Source organism: Copidosoma floridanum, unplaced genomic scaffold (assembly GCF_036245765.1).
Source record: "Copidosoma floridanum isolate Cflo_tuat_1 unplaced genomic scaffold, Cflo_Japanese_pri ptg000030l, whole genome shotgun sequence".
In the NCBI taxonomy this organism is placed as follows: Eukaryota; Metazoa; Arthropoda; class Insecta; order Hymenoptera; family Encyrtidae; genus Copidosoma; species Copidosoma floridanum.
The window spans coordinates 6,630,777-6,656,737 of NW_028321907.1; the positions used below are offsets into that span (position 1 = coordinate 6,630,777).

General features: G+C 40.3%; 1 protein-coding gene across 1 annotated transcript; it reads right to left on the reverse strand.

The window, feature by feature from the left end:
- Window positions 1–3,166: 3,166 nt before the first annotated feature.
- LOC106644860 (muscle LIM protein Mlp84B) lies at window positions 3,167–20,151 on the reverse strand. Its single transcript, XM_089596332.1, has 9 exons — window positions 19,797–20,151; window positions 15,664–15,795; window positions 15,237–15,399; window positions 10,324–10,450; window positions 6,499–6,595; window positions 6,108–6,192; window positions 4,410–4,706; window positions 3,892–4,212; window positions 3,167–3,671 (listed from the first exon to the last, which is right to left on the reverse strand). The coding sequence occupies exons 2-9, from the start codon at window positions 15,776–15,778 to the stop codon at window positions 3,395–3,397; spliced, it is 1,482 nt and encodes a 493-aa protein (XP_089452458.1). The 5' UTR covers window positions 15,779–15,795; window positions 19,797–20,151; the 3' UTR covers window positions 3,167–3,394.
- Between the last annotated feature and the right edge of the window lie 5,810 nt (window positions 20,152–25,961).

Consider the following 25,961-nt stretch of genomic DNA (forward strand, 5'->3'; position numbering starts at 1 on the left):
ATCGTCATATTTATTTAAAATAAATCATTCTTAGTCGTAGTTACATGATAAATTACGATCCTTGGATGAGAGATGTGCTATACGTACAGTGAAAGTTACGAGCTAGGTGTGTAATGTATATAGTAGTGGTAAATCGTAATAACGCCGCATCGAGCAAAGCCGAGCTTTCGAGCTTGCGAAATCCAGTCCGCCGTTGTTCCAGCCAACCTCAACGTCGACAATAGCTCGCCGAGAGAGTCACCCACGCGCTTGGCTCCCTGTTTAACCGGTGCAACACAGCTGCATCGATTCCGATCGCGTTTACGACCGTTAGAAAAAAAAAAAAAAGAAAAAAGATATTCATAATCGATGAACACCGCAGGACGCGCCAACGGGACTCTCCCGACTCCTCGTCGCGTTTTTTTTTTTCCTTTACTCGGGAATGAACACGTAAATCTTCAACATCCGACGCGACTCTTACGCATATTTTCTTTTAATACGCGCGAGAAAGTGACGAACGTTGGGGTTCCGGACCCTCCCTTTGTTGACTGAAAAACAGTTGGATCGAGAAAACTCAACGGGCCCGTCTCGCTCTATCTTAGCTTGTATCGATTGTGCAGTAAGTAGCTGTATAAGTAAAGTACCTAATAATGATAAAAATAAATTTAACCGATGGATATACAAGAACTCGGACAGGACGTTAATAATTATTATAGTGAAACGTAAAAATAAAATCGTGTGTGTGTCTGTGTGTCTGTGTGTGTGTGTGTGTGTGTGGTTTATGTGTACGCATGTATGCGCGCGTGTGGTAGAAGAAAAGAAACGGCTGCGTATTCGTGTTTGTGTATTGGCTGAAGAAAAAGTACGTGGGGCGAGTTTATAATGTTGTGAGTGCGTTCCTTCTCTTCGCTTCGTCTTCGTCGATTTAGTAGAAAATCGCGAGGCTCTGTGTGATTTCCCCTTCGAAAACCGGGAAGTGCGCGAGCCTGGAATTGTGTATATGCAACATATTTGTGTTATTATACACTCTCGGTTCGATAACGTAAATATAATCTAAAGTGCCCTGTAGAAAAAATCCCGTAGAACTTACGGACAGTCTAGTCGGGATGGCGGATATAGAAGAAAAAATCGGCAAGTCGTGTAATTTTTTTTTTTTTTTTTTTTTTTTTTTTTTTTTTTTACAGAGGACAGAAATAGTATGTTGTCACGTGGTTAAATGAGAAAGAAAAAAAGGTGATGGTTGTGAGTGTGAAAAAATATATGTACATATTATTCCGAAAATCGATAATCTTCGCATCTCCAAATCGAAGCGAATATTGGCTTAAATTTTTTGTTTTTATTCAGTCTCTTCAGCGTGATTTTTCGATGCGAGCCAATTATCGATCGTTCAAATACATAAATTTTTTATACCAAAAAAACCCATCTTTTTTTCCTTTCGGCTTAAATTAATAGTCTCTTAACGGATACATTTATGGATAAATAATCTTAAAAATTGTGAATAATCGTATTTGTACGAGCTAAAAAAACAAAAATTGCATCCCACTCGCCTCTCCACGTGATATTTATTAAAATTAAAGTCTATCGTAGGTTCTACCAGATTTCTTGAAAAGAGTTCGTATAATTATGCATACATGTATAAATATAAATATATCTCGATTAAAATAGCTTATATTTACGTCGTTCGTTAGTTTTAATTTTCTCAATAATTGTTTTTTTTTTCTTTTTCGTTTACCAGATCATAACAAAGATAATAATAATAATAATAATAATAATAACAATAATAACGTAAGATTAAAATCGATTACAACATACTCCTCTCAAAAAGAAAAAGACAAACGTACTAATAAATACATAAATGTAAGATAATATCTAATTGCAATATAATCGATCTTCGTTTTTCCTCTTTTTCTAACAAACAAAAAAAAAATAACAATAATAATAAATCAATAGCCATAGTAGAAAAATGTTTCATTCAATGTTTCATGTTCAAGGAATTATAAGGGAAAAACGAAGATTTGAGGAAAAAAAAAATAAAGATCATATCTAAGGGAGCATGTGCATTTGATAATAGCCGTCATGTATTTATTCATAAGGTATGTATTTTTTTTTTTTTTTTTAAATTTTTTAAAATTGTTTTATTGTTGAAAAAAAAAAAAGAAAATTATTCGCGAGTCGGTCAATTCGCTCGAGTTCGTCAAACGTATATTATAAACATACACGTATGGCCTAGATCAGATATCTCTACCCTAACGTACAAGTAAAATGGTGTGCGTGGCGTGCACGCGTGGCTTGTTTTCAAAGGTGCAACTCGTGCGCGACGGAGAGTGTAATTTCCGTGTATTATTTATTATTATTTTTTTTTTAGTTTTTTTTTATTTTTTTACCTTCGATATCAGCGCGACAATACAACTCAGCACTGATGGATCCTGTATTCGTGTTCATATATATATATATATATATATATATATGTATCTCATGATAACGGATCTAAAAGTCTTAGGCGTGTGTCAAAAGCTATAGATCCCCTGTTGGTTTAGCTCGGCTATTGATTGTAGGCATTTTTTCAAATGAAATCCCAAGCTCTCGTTCGTTCGCACACTCGAGAGTAACAACATAATCAGACCGATGGCGTGTCAAGTTACTACCCCCATACACACAAGCACAGCGTATACTCCCATAAAAGTGCACTCAAATTCAAGTTACCGCAACCATTCCCGACAAAAAGGAGGACATATCCCAACAACATAACAATAACAACTACAAGAACAACAGCAATAACAATAGCCAGCCAGATCGACAGGGGAAAAGCGCGTTAATCCCTTCCAGTCGTGCGCTTTTCCAACAGCGCACGGGGAGCAAGTATCGTATATACATATATACGTACGTGCGAATGTGTTGTATGCATACATATGTAGGTATAATATATACCACCTACTTATTCCTTAATTCTCCCTTCTCCAGCGTATATGTATATATATGAAGTATACGCATGTGTAATGGGTGTAGGTGGAAAAGTCCCCTTCGGTCCGTTCAGCTGCCATTCCTACCATTAATCATCATCGCTAATATATACGCGCGCTCATTTGCCCCTCCAACCCTTTATTCGAGTAATCCAAGTGATTCTCCACCATGTGTGTAAGGTGTGACAGGCGTTATACACGTCTAGCCGGAGCTACGACGTGTAATGATCGTAGGTACGTTGTTGGTCGGGGGTTCGAGAGTATGGTATAGCAAAGTGAGTTGCTCTTGGTTGCGCGTATAGTCCACCTAACGATGGCTCGAAGAGAATTGACGATGAGAAAAGAAAAGAAAAAAAAAAAAGAAGAAAAAAAAAATATATATATCTATATTATAGAGCAAATGATGAAAAACACAAAGAACAAAAGGGACGCGCGCGCTCTCGCGCCGTTGTTGATTAGGCCATCGTGAGGGTGCCCGCCCCCATGCCGAAGCCCACGCCCCTTGGGCCGAAGTTACGGCCGTAACAACCGCGGCAGTAGATGTCGCCGTCCGGGCCGTCGTTGAGGTTCGTCGAGTCGAGGGAGCGATGGCAGTTGCCGCAACTGAAGCACCTTCGGTGCCAGATCCGGTTCTTCGAGATCATTTGCTCGGCCATGTAGACCGGGTAGCCGCAACGGGCGCAGCCCTGGCCCTCCTCGCACTTTTGTCCCACGTCCGGCTTTGAGTCGGAACTTGAAAAAAAAAAAAAAAAAAGAGGATTTTTTGTTTTTTAATTTTATTTTCTACAATATACCGAGACTCCAAAGGTCTCCTCGCTTCTCAACGGGATTGGCAGTCCCACAAGGATCACCACAGGGGGTTTTATTCCACCCATCTATTTTTATGTGACGATGCACCTCACGGTAACCAGATCCAGCCAATCCCAATGAAGAAAAAGTAAAAGGGACTCACTACGAGGGCGCGTGTTCCACGTCGGTGGAGATGAGAGTGGGGGTGTGCCCGAAGCCGAAACCCTTGGGCCCGAAGAGTTTGCCGTAGCAAGCGCGACAGTGTATCTCCTTGTCGGGGCCGTCGCAGGCCAGCATCGAGTCGAGGGGCCTGTGGCACTCGGCGCAGTTGAAGCACTGCTTGTGCCACATCGTGCCTTTGGCGAGCTGTTGCTCGGCCATGAAGACCATGCCACCGCAACGTGGACAGCCCTGACCTACTGGTGCTTTGATCGCTGTTGTGTCCGGGTTGTAGAACGGACGGCTCGCCGATATCTGGTCCTCGCTGCTTTCAAAAAGTATATAATCATCGAATATGTATTTATCGCCAGGCAAGAGTGTATATTGTATAGCCTTGTTTGTGTAGCATATACGTGGACAAAGGACGCTATGGGAGTGTTGCATTACCATTCGAGCCGCGTTCATTCGTCCAGAGTATACGTGTTGTGGGGTGTATGTTATTATAAATGCGTGCAAACTCACGTGAGTCCGTCGGTCTGTAGGAATCCAGAGCCGCAGGCGAAGCCATAGCCATGGGGTCCCCAGCGTTTGCCGTAGCAGGTCTTGCAGTATATGTCCTTGTCGGGGCCGTCGCAGGCGATTATCGAGTCGAGGGTTTTGTTGCAATCGTGACACTTGAAGCACTTTCTGTGCCACTCGCGGCTCTTGGCCAGTACTTGCTCGGCGGCGAAGACAACCCCGCCGCAACGGGGACAACCCTTGCCCGGGGGTGCCATTATCGAGGCTGTGTCCACCACTGTTGTCTTTGGTGCCGCTTCACTGTTGTTGTCGGCGTGAATATCAAAACGGTAATGAGCCATGGTTTTTTTACATTCATTCGTGGGTTATTTTTTTTTTATTATTTTTTTTTTTGTTTTATTTATTTATTTATTTGTTTATTATTATTTATTTTTTTTTTTTTCCTGCAAACGAGGAAGGTGTAAGCGCCGTTTTTGATGAATTTTCACCCCAGTCTGAGCACATACGTACACACGGCGCGTAGACCCCACTTGCGTTTGCAAGGCTGGATTTTTAATTGAATCGAGGCACAGGCTCTTTTCTTCGTACATGCAAAAACAACAAATAACATCACCAAAAGAAAAATAGAGACTAGAGAATACTTTTTGTTAAGTCATGCTGGAAGATGTAGACGCTGCTGTAGTTCATTAAATCCTTGTTTTTTTTTTTTTTTATTTTTTTTATTTTTTTTTTTTTTTAATTAGAAAAGAAACAAAGCAAATACAAACCATAACAGAAAAGAAAAAAGTAAGTCGGTGCATGCATTTTGAGGAAAAAATGTACAAGAAAAATGTGAATGGACAAAAAAAAACATGAACACACACACACGATGAAGTGACTCTTTTGTAAAAACAACGCTTACGAGTACATGTTTGTAGGAAGAAAGGAAAATATTAAACAGTAAGGCTGTAAGTAGCGCAAAGCATTATGGCACCGAGTCGAGTTAACCAAGGAACAGTTACTTGCGGTAGGTAGTTGTCAAAACGAAAAATCAGTGTTTTTTGTTTTTGTTTTCGTTTGTAACTACTCACCAACGTACAAAGGGGGTGAGAAAAAATAAAAACAACTATTTCCGGGTACCAGACAGCTCCTGGTTCCCCAAAAAGCTGTTTCACTCGGTGAAAAAAAAAAAAAAAAAAAAAAAAAAAAAAAAAAAAAAAAAAAAATTTATCATCGCGTAATGTATATAATCAAATGTAACGTGATAGTGAAGCAACGGGGCGCATCGTACCCCATGTCCTCGATATCGCACTGCAGCCCGATCCACATGAGCCCCGCATGACCAATGCCCCGCGGACCGAATTTCTTCGGATAGCAAGCTGTTAAGCAGAGATAAAGAGACAAAGCGCATCATATAATCATGTTTTCAAAACTAAAGAGAAAGAAGAAAAAGAAGAAGAAGAAATGAAATGAAATAAAGTGCGTGAGAGAGAGAGAGAGAGATTAATAAAAGTCGAAGAACGTGTGTTATATCGAGAAAGACGGAGCGAGCGGGTGGCCGAGAGGGTTGCGAGCTTCTCTGCCGATTCGACGCGAGTGGTATACAAGATCGCAACAGTCGGCCATCCCGCGCGCTCGTTTCTCAAGCTCGGCTCTAAGTTGGAAAAAAAAAAAAAAAAAAAAAAAAAAAAAAAAAAAAAAAAAAAACAAATCAAGACCCACCCGTTGTAGTAGCAGTCGCTCTGGAGGGCGCCACCACCTTGGCCGTAGCCGTAGCCCTTAGGACCGAACTTCTTTCCGTAGCACACTGAAGGATCAACACGCACAGTTAGAGGTTTTGGGATCCTTTGGTCGTTTAAAGGCAGGTTTTGCGGGAATTCACATTCAATATTTTTTTTTTTTTTTTTTTCTTCTTTTCAACTTGCTTTTGCTTACTTTTTTGTTTTTTCGATCCATCGCAAGAGAGAGATTCCCTATAGACTATAGGCAATCTTCGGACGAATAATAAGGTTTACGTATATAAGGCATAGAGAAAACTAACAAAGAAAAAAGTAAACAACGGCAAGAAGATTACAAGGAGTAGTGGCGACGACAAGAGCGTGAAAAATCTCACCTTTGCAATAGATATCCTTGTCAGGACCTTCGCAGCAGTTGCGGGAGTCTAATCTCTTGTGGCAGGTGCCACACTTAAAACACTCCCTGTGCCATCCCTGCACCAGACACAAAAGGGATACATATGTATAATCAGGGGTGTTAGTCACTCGGTGTACATTATATACGCGTTGTAAATGGACGTGTGTATTTTCTCCATCGAATGCGCAGGGATGCGAAAAAAGGGTCAACGGAGGTGGGGTGGGGGGGACTTATGTTAGACACGACCGGCCGCTTCCACTCCAACCAAACTCATGATTTTTGTGCGCGCGTGTATGGGTAATACCGTCCTTATGTCCCGCTTTCCTTGTGCATTGTCCAAACCAAACATTTACAACGAGACGCCAAATGTTAAACCTTGTACGTACGGAGCATTTATATATTTTTGAAATTGCAAGTATAATAACCAGCGTCTGGGACGAGGCGCCCGGAGACGCGGAAATTTCATTAAAACTCGCTCGAGCAGTCTCTCGTTATAGATCGAAACAATCAACGCCACGGGACAATTAGATCGACGGCTCGCCGAAACACGGTGTATTATTTACGGACGGGTCTCTTAATCACGACGAGGTCAGCGGCCCTTTAATCGCTTTGTACCCGAGTAAGTTATTTATTTATTTGTTTTTTTTTTTTTTGTTGAAAAGTCCATGGATTATGTTACAACGCGTACCCGTAACCGGACGGGTCGTCAGGCGTGGCGAGGGTGTTTGTACAAAGCGCGTGCACCCGAATGATTGGGGTGGGACGTGTATGGGGATGTTTGCTCGCGCGTCAACGCGCTACGAGCTAATAGAGCGAGATGCAAAAGCTGCACCCCTCCCCTGCACGCGTGTATGTGCATGTGCCAGTGAATGAACTTAACGAGGGCTAATGTATGCGCGCGAGTGTATGCACAACTTGTGACTCCCGACGACTCCCTGATTTTTTTTTTTTTTTTTTTTCTTCTGTTCTGAAACTTGACGGGACGCGATTGTCGAGCATGTGTTTGTGTTGTGTTTTTACGTAGTTCGGAGCATGACTTGTTTTTCGTAGTGCACTTGGCGATTTCCCGGTCGAGAGTGTCTTTTTTTTTTTTTTTTTTTTTTTTTTTTTTCAACGCCTACGTTGTTTCGTTAGGGTAATCTTGTTTGTTGAATTTGTGCAAATCACCGTGTGGGCACTGATTGGTTTGAAAGTGATTTTTCTTTTTTTTTTTATTTATTCGCAACTAAAGACCTTTTGATGGAGTTTGTCGGCTCAGTGGGTTTCGATGCAAATAAAATCGATTCGGGTAAACAAGGGTTTCTTTCCTTTTTATCTGTTTTTTGGTTGCTTTTTTAAGATTTTTAACATAGAGTTAGACACAAGTTTGTATTATACACTTTGGGAGCACACGTGGCGAGTTGGAAGGACAAAAAACTTGGCTCGAAGGGAGACGATTTTTTTCTTTTGTTTTTATTAATGTACGATGAAAGAGATTGTTTTTTATTTGGGAAGAAGGGAGGGTTTCTTTAATCTCAAAAAAGAAAAGAAAAAAAAAAAAAAAAAAAAAACCCATTGGCTGGTTAACACAAAGAGGTTGTCACAAGCTTGTACCTCTGCAATAAATTTCGCGATCGGGACCATCGCAATGCAAGCTGGAGTCCAGGGTCCGCTGGCAGATTTTGCACTTGAAGCATTGCTTATGGAAGGCCTAATCACACAAATGCAGGCAATGACTACATCGACTGCCTCGGAGAGGCGTTTGGTATATTTGTTTTACTTCATTACGTGTACGGAAGGACACCATCGGTTACGTGATTCGTGTATGTTGTGCTTTTTATTTCTCGCTCGCGACATCGTCACAAGAGCCTTTTGGTTGCAATTTTGTTTTTCAGCCGTGGTCGATTTATTCCTTCGGCCCAATCCACGCGCAGTGTCGAAACGAGCTCGCACCACCACATCTTTTGGCACCACGCCTTTTGCGACTCTCTCACCGCTGGCCCCCTTCTTCTCGGCTGACCCCATCGGATCGCGCGGAGCTCCATGTAATTTTAGCCGCGCGCACGGTGGCATCAATTTCGCCCAGCGAGCCTCGCCCGGTGCTCTTAATTTCGAGTAGGACGAGAAGGGGGAGGGAGAAAAAACATTTTTCAAAAATTAAAAATAAAAAAAAAATAAATAAAAAACCCGCCTTGGGTAGGGGGTTACGACGCTATAAATACACGATGGACGTCGGGGTGGGTAGATCGCGCCATACCTATGGAGGATGATTTTTAGATCCCTCGCGTGTAGCCACGTATATATTTTCGTGGCTATGCCAATTACACGGGACAGTGGCCTCTTGGAGCGTACAAGTGCGCCGGTAGTATTTCGAAAAGTGATTTATTTTTTCAAGACACGAATCATTACCAACGAATATTACCAAGTTCTTAAAAAAAAGAAGAAAGGACCTCAGCCAAATTCACGAACACCAATGATACTTTAGTCAAAACAACGACGTTTGCAAAATCGCCGTTGACATTGTTCGTTCATCATCAATAAAACGTACCTATACACGTGCGCAAAAGCAGTTATATCATCCTCGCCAAAATAAGTTTGCATAACGGCGTCGTCACCCGCGCACGTACCACGAACCGTGCCAACATTTTTTTTTTCCCCCCCGCGCTGTCCAGACATTACACGGCGTGTTCTATAATTATACGCAGTATCGCGTTGTGAAATTCGTTTCGCGACACACACACACATAAATATGTAATATAAGCGAGGACGGAATCACTTTTACACCGGCGCTTCTGTGGAGATATTACGCCTATTTCGAGACCAGCCAACCCCCCCAACTTCTCTCTCTTTCGAAAGATGCTAGACCGGACGCGGGCTCTTTGGAACAATCGCCGTTTTTACTACTACTTTTTTCTTTTTCTTCTTCTTCTTCTTCCACTGCTGCTCTAAATCTTATTTTTAAACCTGTGGCGCGTTTTAATAACCTGTGCACGCATACGCGTTTTTCCGCTAAAATAATCTCGACGCCGTTCCGAAATAGAACACCTTACTCTGGCACGCGCAGGCCTCCCCGAGCAGAGGGGAAAAACACGCGGTAGTGCAGTTTGCAAAATTTATTGGGAACATCGTGCGCAAAGGCTTCATGTGTAGGCATGAGTATACATTTAGTAAGTAATGAACGAAGCATCAGGGATTTTTTGTAGCTGTTGACTTGAACTGTCACGGCGCAACGATATCGCGAGCGAGAAATGCGTGATATATATATATATTTTTTTTTTTCCATCGCATAGTTGTAATGCCAGAGTAGTTTGAAAAGAAAAAAGTAGAACGAATAAATATATATTTGTATGAATGGCATATCTCAATTTGCTCTGACTGTGGTATGTGTCTTTGGAAGCGGGACCTGCCGTGTAACCCGAGACGCGAAGAGACTGTTTATTTTAGACACGTACAGGAATTTGACCCCAATTTTCTTAGATGATTCACGATAACAAATAAACAAAAAAAAAAAAAAACAAAAAAAACCCCATAACTACAGACTCAACAAGGGGGGGGGGTGGAGTTGGGAAAAAAAAGAGAGCCCCATCGACCGGCTAATGCTTGTAAATCCAATAGAGCACTCTAGATTTTTCCAAAGTTTAGCTCGAAAAACCCGTGAGCCCCATTAGGAGTAATATACAAAAGCCGCAAACTCTTTCCAACGAGCCGGTGTCAGTCTCTTCGCGAGGGAAAATAAAATTAAAGAGCACGGGGCTGTGGGTGGTGGTGTGAGGGGGTCGGAGAGATATCTCGTTGTTTTTCGGGAAAACTCTCGGGTCGGACTTACCCTTCCTCTGGCGAGCATCTGCTCGGCCATGTAGACGAAGCCACCGCAGCGTGGACATCCCTCGCCCTCCGGTGCCTTGGCTATGACGCGCGGCTCCAGCACCGCATTGGATACTCGATCGTAGCCCCTAAACAGAGCAGTTGCCCCCCAACAGAGCGGAGGGGCGCAGTGATTAGTCATACACGTAGGCCGAAGCGCTTTTTCTACAATTTTTTTTCATTTATTTATTTATTTATTTATTTACTACTTTTCTCATGGAAGAAATCATTGACGTTGTGCTGCATTGTTTGGTCAAAGTCAAGAAAAAATTAATTTCAATGCGGTCGATGATTTCGTCCTCGATCTTTAATTCACAGAAAATATTTGTGCTGTCCATAATTACTGTTGGTTAAAATTTTTTTTTTTTTCTTTTTTTCCATGAGTATACATGAATTTAACATCACGTTAGAAATATAAATATAGATGATACGTTTAATGATGAAATTTATTAAGTACTCAGACTTTTTTTGTAACATTTCGTGGTATGGTTTTTTTCCTAAAAGTATGAAACATTGCATCAGAAAAAAATAAATTAAAATTATTGAAAAAATATGTGAAAAGAGGTATTTAAATGTGGATTCAAATATTTTGTAAAAAAAACTTTTTTCTTTAAAAATATATGTCTGTCGCATTATTTTTGATTGGAAAACGTTTTTGTTATGTGAGATAAGTAATAATACAACAAATTTCCAAGCAAAAACAGAAACAAATTGTATTTTTAAGTCCAGATGTATTTTTTCAGTTTTATAAATCTAAAAAAATCACTTTGCTAGTAGTTTGAATTAGTGATGATGGAATGTAATTGACTTTTATCGATAATTATGATAATCCTCGTATTTAGTCACATGGATTGAATTAATAGTGTAATAAGAGTGTGGATCGTAATTTTGAAAAAGTAGTGTGAAAAAATATCATTTCGTAACAGAGTTATTTTCTGTGCATTAATGATTACGTGTATGTATTCAAATAACAATATTCATGTATTATAAATTGACTTTTTCCATGCGCTTTGCAAAAAGTTATTTAATTATATGGAACTGTAGCTTTTTTCCATCGATATTCAAACATAACTGCTCCACGCATCGACAAAGTCAAAGAAAAACAGAGAAAGAAAGGTAGAGAGAGAAAGACAGATATGATACAGATAGACATAACGAGAATAGAAAATGAAAATGAAATAATCGAGTTTTGCCAAGACACATTCGATTATTCGACAAGTAACGTGAGCAAGAAATTTTATAGATGTACATGTCATCTATTGATATAAATGTAAAATGCTCCGATACGTAAAAATTAAAAATATCTCACTCATCTTTTTAATTGTATTATCGTACGTAGCAATACTTTTTTTCCCTTTCAATACTTTCTCGTTTGTTGTAAAAAGAAAAAAAAATGAACAAAAGGAGATAATAATGCTTCTTGTCGATCGTCGAGACGGGATTGTCTTGTCACCCGCCGTGTGCTCAACGCAAAACTCGATTATCAATACAACGATTGTACATACGTGTATAACAATAATAATAATAATAATAATGATAATAATAATAATAATTATCACAACAACAAAGCGAAGAGAAAACAACTTTGCCAAAGAAACGAAACCACTTGTACACAGAGTTTTATTTTTTGTTGAGAAATACGTATAGGTACTGAACAACAATAGTCCTGACGCGAGGAACATGTTAAATATTTTTTTTTTCCGAGTCTCGTAAGAGTTAAGTGGGTGGATAGTCTAATTTTTTGGCATTTGTTAGCGAATGAATGAATGAATGGATGAATGAAAAAAAAAAAAAAAAAAAAAAAAACAGATTCAATAATCCAGTGTTCCTCGCTACAGTTTGATAGACGTTGTTGTTTTTCTCAAAATTGTTGTTAGGCACGTGTTAGTACAGGTTAGTGTCCCCCAACCACCCAACGTGGCTCCCGCCGAGCCCCGAGAGGAGAGCCGAGAAGCGGATGTTGGTGCGTACCAAATATAATGACCAAACTATTTATATGTATACAGAAAAAAAAAAAAAAATTATCATAAGTTACACTAAACAGCGACAGAAATACCAGATACAAAAGTATTCAAATTAAACAAAATAAAACGTCAAAGACAAAAAATAGATAGAAAGAGAAGTAGAGAAACATAATAGTAAAAGAAAAAAAATTCTAAAATCACTAATTACAGCGACTGATGAAAAAAAAAAAAAAAAAAGTTCAAAAGATAGGTAGAGAGAAAGATGAGAAATAGAGAAAGGACAGAGAGCGGTAGAGAGAGTGAGCGTGAGCGATAGAGCAAGTTTCACTATGTATAGAAAGGAGATGGAGTTAACTTTTTTTTGTCCATTTTCTGAAATTAAAAAAATTAATAAATAAACGGAGACTGCGTTCGGGGTTAGCGAGGGTTAGAGGGTTAGGTCGTCGATAGAAGGCCGTGCAGGACAATAAAAAATAACCGTAAACGGTGCGCGGGAAGCGATTAGTGGCACTATTTTGAAGAACTATCTTTTTTTTTTTTTTTTTTTTTTTTTTGTCAAAGTATTAGAGAAAATTAGACAAAATGTCAAACGCGAGAGTGAGAAGAGAAAAATGAAATGGAAAAAAAAGAAAGAAAGAAAAAAAAAAAAAAAAAAAGAAGCGAGAGAAAACAGAGAGATAGAGAAAGATAGAGAGAGAGAGAGAGTGTGAAAGATAGAGAGAAAAGAGAAACAATTGGACTCGGTGCTCACCATCATCAGTTTTGCTTTTTAGCGCGGTTTTTGCGGGTAGTGAAACTCGTACGGTGAATCGTGAGATAAATACACATATATTTATATATGGATTTTCACACATATACTGTTTTTGGATAGACGTTTTTTGTTTCTTTTTATCAGGACCTGAGAAAAAATCCCGGGGTTGCTTGCGGCTCGAACTCGGCGGGGCTGGCGGGGATCGGGGATGGGAGTCTCCTTGAACGCTTTTGCACTTTGCACGCGCGTACTCACGTGCAAGGATTATATTGTATTTGAGAATAAAAAAAAAAAATTTTTTAAATAACGTTATTCAATGTAACATAATTTGAATTGTCGTTTGCTCGTGCGTACGCGACGCACATCAAGTGTCAAGCGTCATCAGTGTGATATGAAAAGCTCAAGACCTTTTTGACTTTTTTTTATACAGTGTTATTTATTAATCAAGATATTTTTCTTTTTTTTTTTTTTTTTTTTTTAATGTAACACTTATTACAGATGGTACAAATATTCCTATACCTAGAGAGAGAGAGAAAAAAAAGACGTTTATGTGTGTATTTGTTTGCGTGCATTGGTTTTTCCCTTTTTATTTTTTTTTCATAAAATCTTAATTTGTGTGATTTAAAAAATTAATAATAATTGTCAAATAACATTTTCACTTTAATTTTAAATAATTTGTCATGAAACTAATTTTATTCAAATAATAACAATATGATAATTCGAAAAGTAATGTTATGCGTGTAAACGCGTGCTCATACGTTTCCACGAAAGTGTTCAACAACGCGAACTTGAGAACTCTTTAGCCACGAGAGAAAAACTTTCGCGGACCGTCAACGCACCAATGCCACTCGTTGATTAAGGAAAAAAAAAAAAAAAAAAAAAAAAAAACTCCAATACCAATTTAATATAACAATAGTAGCTGCATGAAAATTTCGAAAGACAGGCGCATCCATCGTCGTGTCGTAAGCGTGCAAATGTATATATATAGTTGTGATAAATCATAGTAATAATAATAATAATTCCATGTACAACACTAGAAAAAAAGTCGCAAGGTACGTGGTGTTGGTGTTGGTGGTTGTGATGCATCACATACAAATCATCATAATTTTTGTTGTTGTAAATTCTGTCGTTCTTGGTTATACATATAATATACGATTGATATTATATTTCGAACGTTCCGTCGTATCTGGTTGTTACAGATGTCACATCCCAAAATCACGTGTGGAGGGGGATGGGGGGGGGGTGGAAGGTTCATCGAAAAACGGGATTTTTGTTGCAGAGTACATAGGAAAAAAGATCTCAAAATCTTGATGCAGAGATAAAAAAAAGTATGTAGAAACAGATAGTAAAAAAAGAGGGTAAAAACTTTGACACAGAGAGATAAAAAGAGCTTGGGAAGGTTGAAACTAAAAACCACTACGACACTGGAATTTAAAAAAAAATGGAGTAAGTGAATAGACAGTAAGGGGAGACACATAAGTACAACAAGGTAGATCTCGTGTTGTCGAGAAGAAAATTTTTTTCACCTTCCTTGACAGAAAAAAAGTAAATAAATAATTTATATCCGATAAACACACGCAAATAAAAAAAAAAAAAAAAAAAAGGAGTCCAGGTTGGCGGGGGAGGTCGCAAAAAGGGGGGCGCAAGCTCAACTCTGTTTGGATTCTCTATCCAGCAAGTATTGTACTGTATGTACGAGAAAAAAAGCGCGATGATGCAATACAACACACCGCGTGACAAGAAGATCGTCATAAGGGCCAACTCATGCGCTCCTCTCTGGGCGAACCATCTCAGGCCCCTTTCCCACCTTCCTCCATCTGATTTAACTTTCATTGACTATCAACACGTAACGCGATTAAAAAAAAATTAAAAAAAAAAAAAAAAAAAAAAAAAGAGAGAGAGAGATATGGAGAAAAAGTCTCGAAAGAAACGAAAGAAGACGATTTTTGACTTCGCGAGGAGGAACGGATGGGGGTGGGGAGGGATATAGTAGACAAGAGGTACAACAACAGCGGTGCATGTGTATAACACGAGGGTGAAGGGGAGGGCACTATGTGGGGTATAGGGTCTAGATATCGAGCACTAGGGAAGTTTCCTGAGGAAGTGGGGCTGCCGGGGCTTGGGGGACAACGACGCCGCAGATCGGGAGGATGCACTCACTGTGAGCCCTTGAATTGCTCGCCCTGATCCATGGAGAGACAGCCGGCGCCGCCTCCGAAGCCGTAGCCCTTGGGCCCGAATTTACGCCCGTGGCAGACTCTGCAGTAGAGCTCGCCCTCGTGCTCGCTGCAGTTTGTCGAGTCGAGCAGCTTTTGGCAAAGACCTGCAACCGAGCAAACAGAGGCCCGTGCCCTTACCCTTTAAATTGTTCCTTTTTGTGTACAGGATTTCGTGATTGATTTTTTGTTTACGAGCTTGCAAATGGATCGGTTGACGTGAAATCAGCCAGCGTCTGACCATACATTGATATTACTACTTGGATTTTTTTCATTTCTTTTTTTTTTTATTTTGCAAAACAATGGTCGTAGGTGTACATGTTGTGGTGGTTAACTATCGTGACATTGAGAAGAAATTATCGACAACTTACCGCATTTGAAGCACATCTTGTGCCACTTGAGTCCACCGGCTACGCGCTCCTCGGCAGCGTACACCGATTTGTTGCATTTCGGGCACTTGGCTTGTTCGACCGGTTTGTAAGGCATTTTGTGTGTGTCTTATGCTGAAAAATAACAATCAAGTCGATTTAAAGTTACATTGATTAATCAGTTCATTTTGAAATACATTATTTTCGTCAAATCTAATAGTCTACACGAGACAAATCGCACGTTTATTTGTAATCAAGGCAAAATTGACGCAAATTTGCACCGAAAAATCGATTCATAAAACAGCATTGAGTAAGTGCCAATCCTTTGATTTTCCATTACTAATGAGATAAGCGTTAATAAAACTATGTATCTCGATGACAATTGTATTACGAATGATTGAATTTTCGGTCCATCACCTGCAGATATTTGTGTACTGTATAATGCTTCGGGTGACAAAAACACATATAATTTAACGTAATTAATTAGTATGTATTAGTATGATAAGATATTTTTCAAGACGCCAGGACATTTGGGAAACATTTTATCGACCCACTTGACACCACCAACCAAACGTGAGTCTTTACATACGTGATAAAACTTTTATTGGCTAATGTCAGAAAAAATCTCCTATCGTTGTACAGCACGTCAAAAATTTACCACCGATGCTGGTATTACAAAAGTAGTTGTCACCTCGAGAGCTTATTTACCGTAAACCGGCCATATGTTTCCGTGATAGGTGTAGCAACAGAGATACAACGCAAGTTGCAGCGAAAAAGAAGAGGAGGAGGAAGAGTACATATAAGGCAGCTATGTTCGTGCAACTTTTTATTTTTTTTTTATTTCTCAAGTTTTCAAAGTACGTGGATTTGTAAAATTATCGTATATTTTTTTTTTTCATTTTTTCACTTGGATATAATTGTGATGACGTTCACTCGAACATATCCTCGTCATTTAACGACCAGCAAAACTCAAATACCTCCCTGTGACGCGCGTTCATTATTATATACCGCGAGGCATCGAAGGATAAATCACCCGTTTTCTCTGTCACGTTGGGAAAAATAAAATCTCCCGTACGACCAATACACGTATATATAAGCTTATCATTATCATCACCATCCTGAATTCGCAATTTCCCACGGTTGGCTCTCTACTTTTCCCTTTTCGTCTACTCGCTCTTTTAATCCTTTGGGTATCGGAGGTCCCCGTGTTCCCCCTGCTCCCTCTCTTTTTCTCTGGTAACGCCATGTTTTGACCTTCTCCTCTGCCAGACCCCCACTTCTCCGACCGACATGAACGCTATCCCCCCTTCGGGGTCGCGAAGGGTACAGCAACGCCCCGGTGACTTTCCCCCTCTCTCCCTCGAGCTACTCGCACACACTGTGCTGTACGCCACCCTCCATTCGAACCAAGCTCCGCCTCTCTTTCTATGTACGTATAAAGGGTATGTACAGGTATATACACATACCACGCCACACAGGGTCTATCGTTTACTTTTCCAAATACGTGAGCTAGCGAATTTTTCCTTTTTTTTTTCTTTTTGTCAAGGCTTTCCTCTTTTTTCTTGCTCCGCTTGACGAGCGTACACGCACGCACGTATACGTGCACGAAAAAAAAAACAAAAAATGGGAGAAAAAGGTTTTTGTTTGCGGGCTATTGGGATTAAAGAATGCTTTATCCACGGCTGGCGAGCTTGATAGTTTCAGAGACGGGATTTAACGGGTGGGGTTCGGTCGATGATGATCAAAGGGGGGGGGGGATAATCAAAGCTCGAATTTTATGTTTTACCGAGTAAGATGCCCAATAACGTGTGGCTACCTTACTAACTTGGATAACGATTTGTTCGCGAGCTATTCACAACAGCCCGGTGGATCGTTGTTCGTGAATGCAAAAGCGCAATGTGCATTTTTATTTTTCGATACTAAACGCGTTACTCCGTCTCGTCCAGTTTGTCACTTTGCATCAGAGTCACTTTTGATCGAACGAAGTGGATTTTAGTCGAATGGTAATTTACTTATTCATATCGATTTGATAAAGTTCATTTGTTGCTCGTATTGATTCGTTTCATATCTTCTCCTCGTTTTAATTTTAATGTTGCAATGTAATAAAGTCAAATCATTAAAAAGTCATAGTACAATGACACTCAGTTAGTCGATAAAAGGGGTAATAACCGTAACGAAAATTGTCCTCGAATGAAAAATCAATTTTGAAAGTCAATAATTATTTTGGTATTGAATTCGAGTAATATTGAAAAAACAAATCTTGGTAATTCATAGATAACACTTGTAAATTATTAGATCATTCAATGCCATCGATGAATAAAGAGAAAGATGATTGCATTTTTTCTGTTTTTAGAAAGCAATTGTAATACATTTTGCTATCAATTAAAACAATTAAACAAGTAATTAATTGAAAAGAATCATCGAAACTGAGTTGAATTGCTAAAAGTACAAAAAGTTTTTTCTTACAAAAACATATTTTGAAAAGTTGTAAGCTGGATAATTTCTAGAAAATTCCCCCCAACAGTGGATGAAAAAAAAAAAAAAAAAAGTCCATAGCACGAAAAATGGAAGCAAAAACTCCCCGCAAATCAATGTATCCTTCTTGAAATACGTCCGCGGAAAAAGTGCAACCCAACGATTTGTCTCCCAGCCCAAAGATCACGTGCGATTAGTCACCTCGAATCGTCTCACCCTTAGCCATGATCGTCACTTATTATTATTGTTTGTACCGTTAATTGCTCGTTTTCCGCGTATCGAGTTATACCGTACGCCTCTCCGCCCGTACGTGCAATGAGCCGTGGATAGACTCTTCGAGCTTCGCTCACCCATGCACATACATATACGTACCAACGCCGTATAATAGAGCGTAACGCCGCCGATTTTCTATTAATATAATCTCTATACACAGCGAGGCTTCACCTACTTCTCCTCCACATGCATCCCTCTCGATTTTTCCCAGCGTGCGCGTTAGCCCACTGCTGTTCTGCTTTCATACATTGCACGCGATGAGACTGTGTTCGCCCGCGTGCCCGTGTGTGGGTACACTCGCGTAGCGCACAATGTAATTTATCACTCGCAAGCTCTCTCTCTCTCTCTGGCGCTCTTGGTGGTAGGTATACGATGATGCACGAGGGGATGGGCTTATTTTAGATCGGCGTCTGGGGGTCTCCCTCTCTCTCTCTGCGTGCGTGCGTGTGCGTTATGCAATCCGGATAAATATTTACGCCAACGCTCATTTTTTATTTTTTTTTTTCATTTTATTTATTTTTCAAATGTAACAGGGAAGGAAAAATAAAGAGTTTCTTACGTTACTTTCTCATAGAGTGGAAAGCTTTGGTACTTTGTGTTTTTTGTCTATGAGTAAATTTTTATGACGACAAAAATATTGCCATATGATAATAGTTGTATTGTCGGGCGAGTGATTTTTTTTTTTTCAAACTATTTTCCCTCGCGACATTTTCTCAATTATAACTGTATGAATATAGGTATACTCGAAAGGCAGCGCAAAAAGTATCCGTCCCCTATACGATGTGCACGGCGGTGTTCTCGTAAGCCCACGAAAACGCGTAAGCGCCCGGAGAAGCTGGAATCTAAGAGAGAGAGGAGGTAAATTTCTATTTTCATCGCTGCTGTCGGTGATGGGTCGAAGCTCGCGTGCAAAAGCGCACGGGATCCACATAACGGCGCGACCGGAAACGACCAGTAACGAAATCCATGGAGTGCCGACGACTTTTAATAGACAAATTTTTTTTTTTTTTTTTTTTACTCTCTATTATTTTGCCTTTTTCCTCCGCGTCTTGGTTCGATCGGTTTTTAAAATCGGTTCTCAACATTCGTGTGTTTTTCTCCCGTCTCGTGAGGCATCAAAGATCGGTATACATGTGTGAAAATCGAGATCTTTTTCCCAACGATCAACGTCATTTTTCTATCCTTCGAGCCACCACTGGCCATCCACGCGTATTATTACCCTTTTGGTTTACGTAATCCTTACCGATCTCTCGCTCTCCAAAAATACATGAACAGGTCATCAACACATATATCAAGGACGAAAGCTTCGCGCGACAATTGTGTAAGAATGAAAAAAAAAAAAAAAAAAAAGAAATCGGTAATAAAAATAATCAGGCCAAAGTACTCACCGTTCGAGGGATTCGGGATAAATGTAACTACCGCTCTGTGGTTGGTTATCTGTTGCGAGTGTCTGTCCTCCGTTAGATTAAAATCACGAGTTGGTCGGATATGACGGATCGGCGTGAAAGTCGAACTTAATACGTGAGAGCGTGTCCCTTTGGTCGGTTGATAAAAAAAATCTCGCAATCGTCGTCGCACTAGCGCGTCCTTTGAATCTCCTGATACTGCGTGTTGCTTCTTTCCTCTCGTATCTGTAAAACACCGCACACTAATACTGGATATCGAATGGCAGCGGGAGGCCCGTGCTCGGCCTAGTCATACAGAGCTTTGCACACGGCACGTGCACCTTTCTCCCTCTCTCTCTCTTTTTCTTGCTTCGAGGGTGGGACGGGGGGAACGGGGGGCCAGCCTTCTTCAGCTCTGTTGCACTTATAACTCCCAGAGCTTGCAATGCGTGGTGTATACGTGCCTCGGCCCGACAAAGACGGCGACATGGATTTTCCGCGATCCCCGCGACGTTCTTTCTCCCACGCACTTGTGCTGTAGCTCTCTTTTTTTTTTTTTTTTTTTTTTTTTCTTCAAGCGCGAAAAACGAGGCTCCCCTTGCTTCGCGTGCTCGAGCGATGCGCCGGCATTGGGAGTGTACACCTATTACGGGTGAGCTGTTACACGAGCTAGATGTTACATCCTATACAGACCAGAGGAAGTTGCACTCTTTTTTTTTTTTCATCCAGGAATATACATGCATAGGTTGTGTAAAAAAGTTTACCGTTTGTTTGTTTGATTAATTCATGCGCAGGTTTTGCAGTAGAATGGGCGTTGGTTTGGTCAGACGCGAGAACGCGTTTTTTTTTGTTCGTTTACCGTAGAACCGTTTTTCGTTGTTATTGGATTTAAATAGTTGTAGTCATTGAAGTTTTATTGTCTACCACCACAATCTGTCTGGCGTATAATGTCGTTTTTTGCTGTCTTTGGATCGATTAAAGAGGGTTTTGGGCGTAAACACGAGAATTCTATAGCTTCCACGCTCGCGTTTTCTCTTTGCTTATCGATACCGGCATCAGATCTATTTTCATACTTGTGAAATTTTGTTCTTTTTTCCCTCCCCCATTGGTTCCGCGTACCAATAAAAATTCAGCGCCAAGAAAACAAAAAGCCCAAGCCGAGCTCGCGCGAAACAACAAGCAGTCCGGACCCATACGTGCGATCGAGCTTCGGACGCGCCTCGCAATGGATATGTGTGTGTGTGTAGACCATCGAGACGACGAGATAGAGAGAGTTCGTCCTCACGGGAGGGTAAATACCGAAAATAAGCGGGCTAATAAGCCAGCACCGAGAGACGACGAACGAAAATAGCGAGAGAGAGAGAGAGTGAATTATGCATTAGGGATTTACGGGGAATCCAATGTTGCGCAATTGAGTTACGGGGACACTGGGCGCCGAGTTGCTGCTGCCGTGGCTTCTTTTACTGCCGCGGGGCCGTGTTACATCGGATATACTTACCGGTTTGCGATTAATAATTTGATCTTCCGAAGGTGAATAGAGACCGGCCGCTTGCGTATAATTATATATAGATAACGCGGATTGAGATTTTCTAAGAATACGTCCGAGGAGAGGGTCTCTGGTGGACTTTTCTTATTTTTTTTTTTTTTTTAACATTTGATGAACCTTTTTTTTTTTTTGTAATTACAAAATGATTACCAATAGAGAAATACATCCATGCACATACAAAAAAGAAAAAAGGAAACGTAAAACTGATGAATAGTATTGCCGATGTATCACATGGCATTGCAAAATGATGTCGTCGGAAGGAGACACCGAGTCTCGAAGAGCGGTAAATTCAATAGTAAGGCCTTTGCTCTGTAGCAATTGAGTTACCAAACGTGAAATATTATTTCATTTATGATAATTTTTTTTTCTTTTCTTTTTTTTTTTTACATGTCTATATGAACCACCTGTATCAGTGTGGGTATATTTTCTCATCGAAAAGACGTGTAATGTCAATTATTACAATCATGATAATCAGTTTAGGGATTTAAAAGTAGTAAGACACCATATTTAAGTGTGGCATTGAGATTTCATAATAAATCGAAACGATGCTGTCAAGCGTGACAAAACAATTAACAGACTAAGCTGTTTTATACAAGTTAACGCTAGACCGACCCTTTTTCAGAGTCCGTTTAATTAAAAGATAAGTCATATTAAAAAAAGTATAGTAACCTAAACACAGCAGTTCTCAATTTTAGGTATACATTTTCAAACAATTTACATCTTCAAACAGACTCGAGGTATGATATTCATTGTGCTTGGTCCTCATGATTGTCAATAAGTAGTAACATACGAATATTGGTAAGACAGCAGTTTCCCGCGTAAAAATTTTTAAGTTTGGCCAAACTTGCGCAAAAGTTCATGTGGTCAACGTTTGGCCAAGCTTGGGCAATGAGAAAATTCCAAACTTGGAATATTTTACGCAAGTTTAGCAAATGTTCATCCAAACGTCTAAAAAATTAATTTGTTGCGTCAGGATATTAGTTGGTCTGCATATATGACTTACGAAAAATATTGAGTAAAATATTCTTTCAAGCTTGGCCAAACGTTGACCACATGAACTTTGGAGAAAGTTTGGCCAAACGTAAAAATTTTTACGCGGGTTCATAATATATACTCACAATAGCAACAGACAAACAATTGATTGAATTGTCATCAGTACGTTTACCAATCAATTATGTGGCTTTACTAAAAAAATCAAGAAATTGAAAGCCCGTAACGATTAACCGTGCGAGTATTAACCCAACTGCCGTATCCAATATTTTTTATTGTCAATTCGGAGAAAGAGAGAGAGAGAGGAAAAAACAGTGGAGAATAGTCGAGTGTTGATACGCATATCGTTGGGATCAACAAAGTACCGATTTGTCGCCCCACTCGTCGATTTGATCTCGGCACCAGAAAGGCGTGCAGTTTCGCGCGACACTGACAGAGCCGAAGCAAAAACCGCGGGAGTGCACTTGGCAAAAATACAAAAACAACAGCAGCCACTGCCGAAATCATCAGCCTCGCCACACGCCACGCGCACACCGTCCTCTCAATAATTGTCGCATCAACTATGGCGCACGTACCTTATACATTTGCGATGAGCTCTAATCCACGCGCGGACAGGTTTGACAACAATGACGTAACTTTCAACTAACAACTTTCCCTCCCCCCCCACGCAATGCGTGCCAATTACGTGTACACGTGTACAAGTACTTCCACGTGGGTCCCTAAAACGCGAGCGCCGAGTCGTGAAAACTCGAAGTGGAGCCTTGTTCCCTGGGCGGTGATTAAAAATCGGTGGCTGCTGAGCTATGCGACGAGGCAAATAAAAGATATTACCAAAGTCCGCAGAATCGAGGGGGCAAAAAAAAAAAAAAAAAAAAAACAAACAAATGGTTGAATGACGAAAGGTGTTGGGCGTTGTGAGGTGGAAAACAATGAAAAATCGATTTTTCACGCGTATGGATGAAAACCGATGTCGAAGAAAAGAGCGATGATATAACACGAGGAGTGGACGGGGGCGAGATCTTACGGAAAATTATGAGAATAAGCGGGCACGCACACTACCGCCACCGACTTTAAAAATAGGCACTTGCTCAAACGCTTATTTTTAGCAGCACGCGCTCTCTCTCTCTCCACTCCCCGATTTCTCTCTCCACTCATATTCATGCGTCGGACGAAATAAGCCGTATACTACAAACGGGCGTTTTATCGGCTACACGTGCTTGAAAATCGCCGAGATATGGATTAGCGATTATCGTTTTGGCTGCCCTCGTCGTTTTTACGAATATTTTCACGTGCTCGCGCTTTACGAAAGATCGGCCGATTTCCAGGGAGGCGCGGAAAACAGAGGAGGGATAATTAATTAGGGGGGGGGGATCATAATTATTATTGGCTTTCCGCGCAGATGTTAAGTCAGTACATGTATATATCTGCAGCGGTACAAATTGTGCGTGGCTACGAGACTTCATACCTCTAGCTGCGACCTGGTAAACTAATATATGATCTCGTTGAGAACAGGATGCAGATTTATCTATTTTTTATTTTTTTTGTGCTCGTCACGCTTACGCTTCGCTTATCAATACGATTTCCTTGCACGTTCGAGAAACAAAAAGAAATCTTTTCCACGCGTTAGGCGCATAACAAGGTTTTTCCGGCGGGAAAATCCCATCGGTTATTCCGATCACGCGCGTCCATCCCTCGCGAAAGCTTCGGAAAGTTTTTGACCACAAGGAACAAACCAAAATCAGATCCGACGGTTCTTCGCCTGCGGCATTTTTTTCCCCTCCAATACACGCGTGAACGTGAATTTTTACGACTCGGTGTTTGCTCGAAACCCTATCGAGAGGAAGCACTCGCGGAACGTATCATCTCGAAATCGGTACCACCTACGGGCTTTCGGCCGGAATCATGTTTTTCCACTCAGTTCTCAAATTGGGCCCATTAGAGGGTAAGTTCCGATATCGGGTAAACGCAAGTGATCCATACAATTAAGTTTAGATATCATGGAATCGGGAAGCTATGCCGGGATGGTGGATCTTGTGGAGAGCTTTTCGAGAGGGTCCTTTCTTTTTTCAGACGATATAACGCTGTTGAGGCCATTTTTGTTCAACGTAATAAAGCGATAGTTTTTGCGGACGGCTTACACTATACGTTATACCTTTCTGAGTAAAAAAAAAAAAAAAAAAAAAAAAAAATTACAACCCGTCGTATGTTTACACTCGAGATGCTCCTTGTCGGATTTGTTTTATTCGAGAGAAAAAAGGGGGCTGCCTCCGTGGGCCATTGTAATTTTAAATTGCGCAATTAGACGGGCAAACAGCGAGCGAGGAGTATAAATTGTCTTGGCCCCCCTTGCCCCGAAACTCGAGGGAGGGATGGTTTTAGATGTAAAATGTATAACGAACGTCCACCAAAGTGAGGTGCTGAAATAACAGTCAAAAAAGACGGAGAGACAGAGAGAGGAGAGAGAGAGAGAGAAAGAAACTCCCTGTTCCGCGGTATTAATACGTCGTTGGGGGCAGCGTGCATGCCGAGTTAACAATATACCGAGAAATCCTCACGTCATTCAATAACACGCACACGTTATGCGCACCCCGCGTCCTTTTTCCGTCCGTCTCCCTCTTCTTTTCTCGGCCCTCTTCTCGCGATGTTTGCTCTGCCTCTCGGCAATATTCAACTTCTCCTTCGTTTTCTCGCTCTGGCGTGAAATTTTTTTTTTTTTTTTTTTCTTTTCTCCACGATTAAACAAATGGAATTTTATTTAAAAATTCTTTTTCCCACGTAACTGCTTATTTAATCAAATTGAGGGAATTAGTTATTTTTCCTTTGTAACTAGTAATTGAAAAAAAAAAATTGTTTTTTATAATTTTAAGCTTTTAATTACATTATACGCATGGTTGTTGTATCTCTTGGTAATTTTCTTAATCATACCAGTACCTGTACAAGTCTTTGGTCACGCTTTTAATAGCAGTAATCGTTGATAACAACGTCAAGCTAAGTATGGCATCTCGTTACGTTTTTGAAGAAGAAAAAAAATGCATCTTTTAATAGAAAATACAATTATTAGGTGGTTCAGTGTTAAGATGATTACATTTGGATGGCAAGTAATTGAGGAAATTGCATTCAAAGCAGGAAACGTCGAAATAAAGTTTTACCTATATATATACCTGTGGTACTACTTCCTGACTTTTTTTAAATTTTGGAAACCGAATTATAAGAAACACTGCAGAACAAGAGGAGTATATCAAGGTCTACCTAACAGTAGTAAGCAACAAATACTCACGTTTTAACAATAAAATGTAACATGTAAGTATATAGATATTTGGATAGTGGGATCGGGAAAATCAGCTGCAGTACTCGTTTGGCATAAATACGACTACCTCACTGTCGTCGACACATTGACCCCACATTCTTCAGCGGTATCCATATATACCACATGCAGTACTCTTGCTCTCCCTCCCTCTGGCGATAGTATAGGCAGAGAGAGAGGAAGAAGAAGAAGGCTAACCTATAAATATGTACAAACGTAAGATCACGAGAGCTTTGATTTTCCTATATACATGTTTTCGCATCGAGCCTTTGACCTGTTAGTTATGCTGCAACTTTCTCACATTGAACTACAAGTGAGTGATTTTGTT

What these genes read in the sequence shown, in the direction of transcription:
- LOC106644860 (XM_089596332.1), bottom strand. Translation starts at nt 15,778, where the DNA reads ATGCCTTACAAACCGGTCGAACAAGCCAAGTGCCCGAAATGCAACAAA. An exon ending in CAAGGATATCTATTGCAAAG is followed by an intron (nt 6,193 to 6,498) that starts GTGAGATTTTTC and finishes TTGATCCTTCAG; the next exon opens with TGTGCTACGGAAAGAAGTTC. An exon ending in CTACAGACCGACGGACTCAC is followed by an intron (nt 4,213 to 4,409) that starts GTGAGTTTGCAC and finishes TTTTGAAAGCAG; the next exon opens with CGAGGACCAGATATCGGCGA.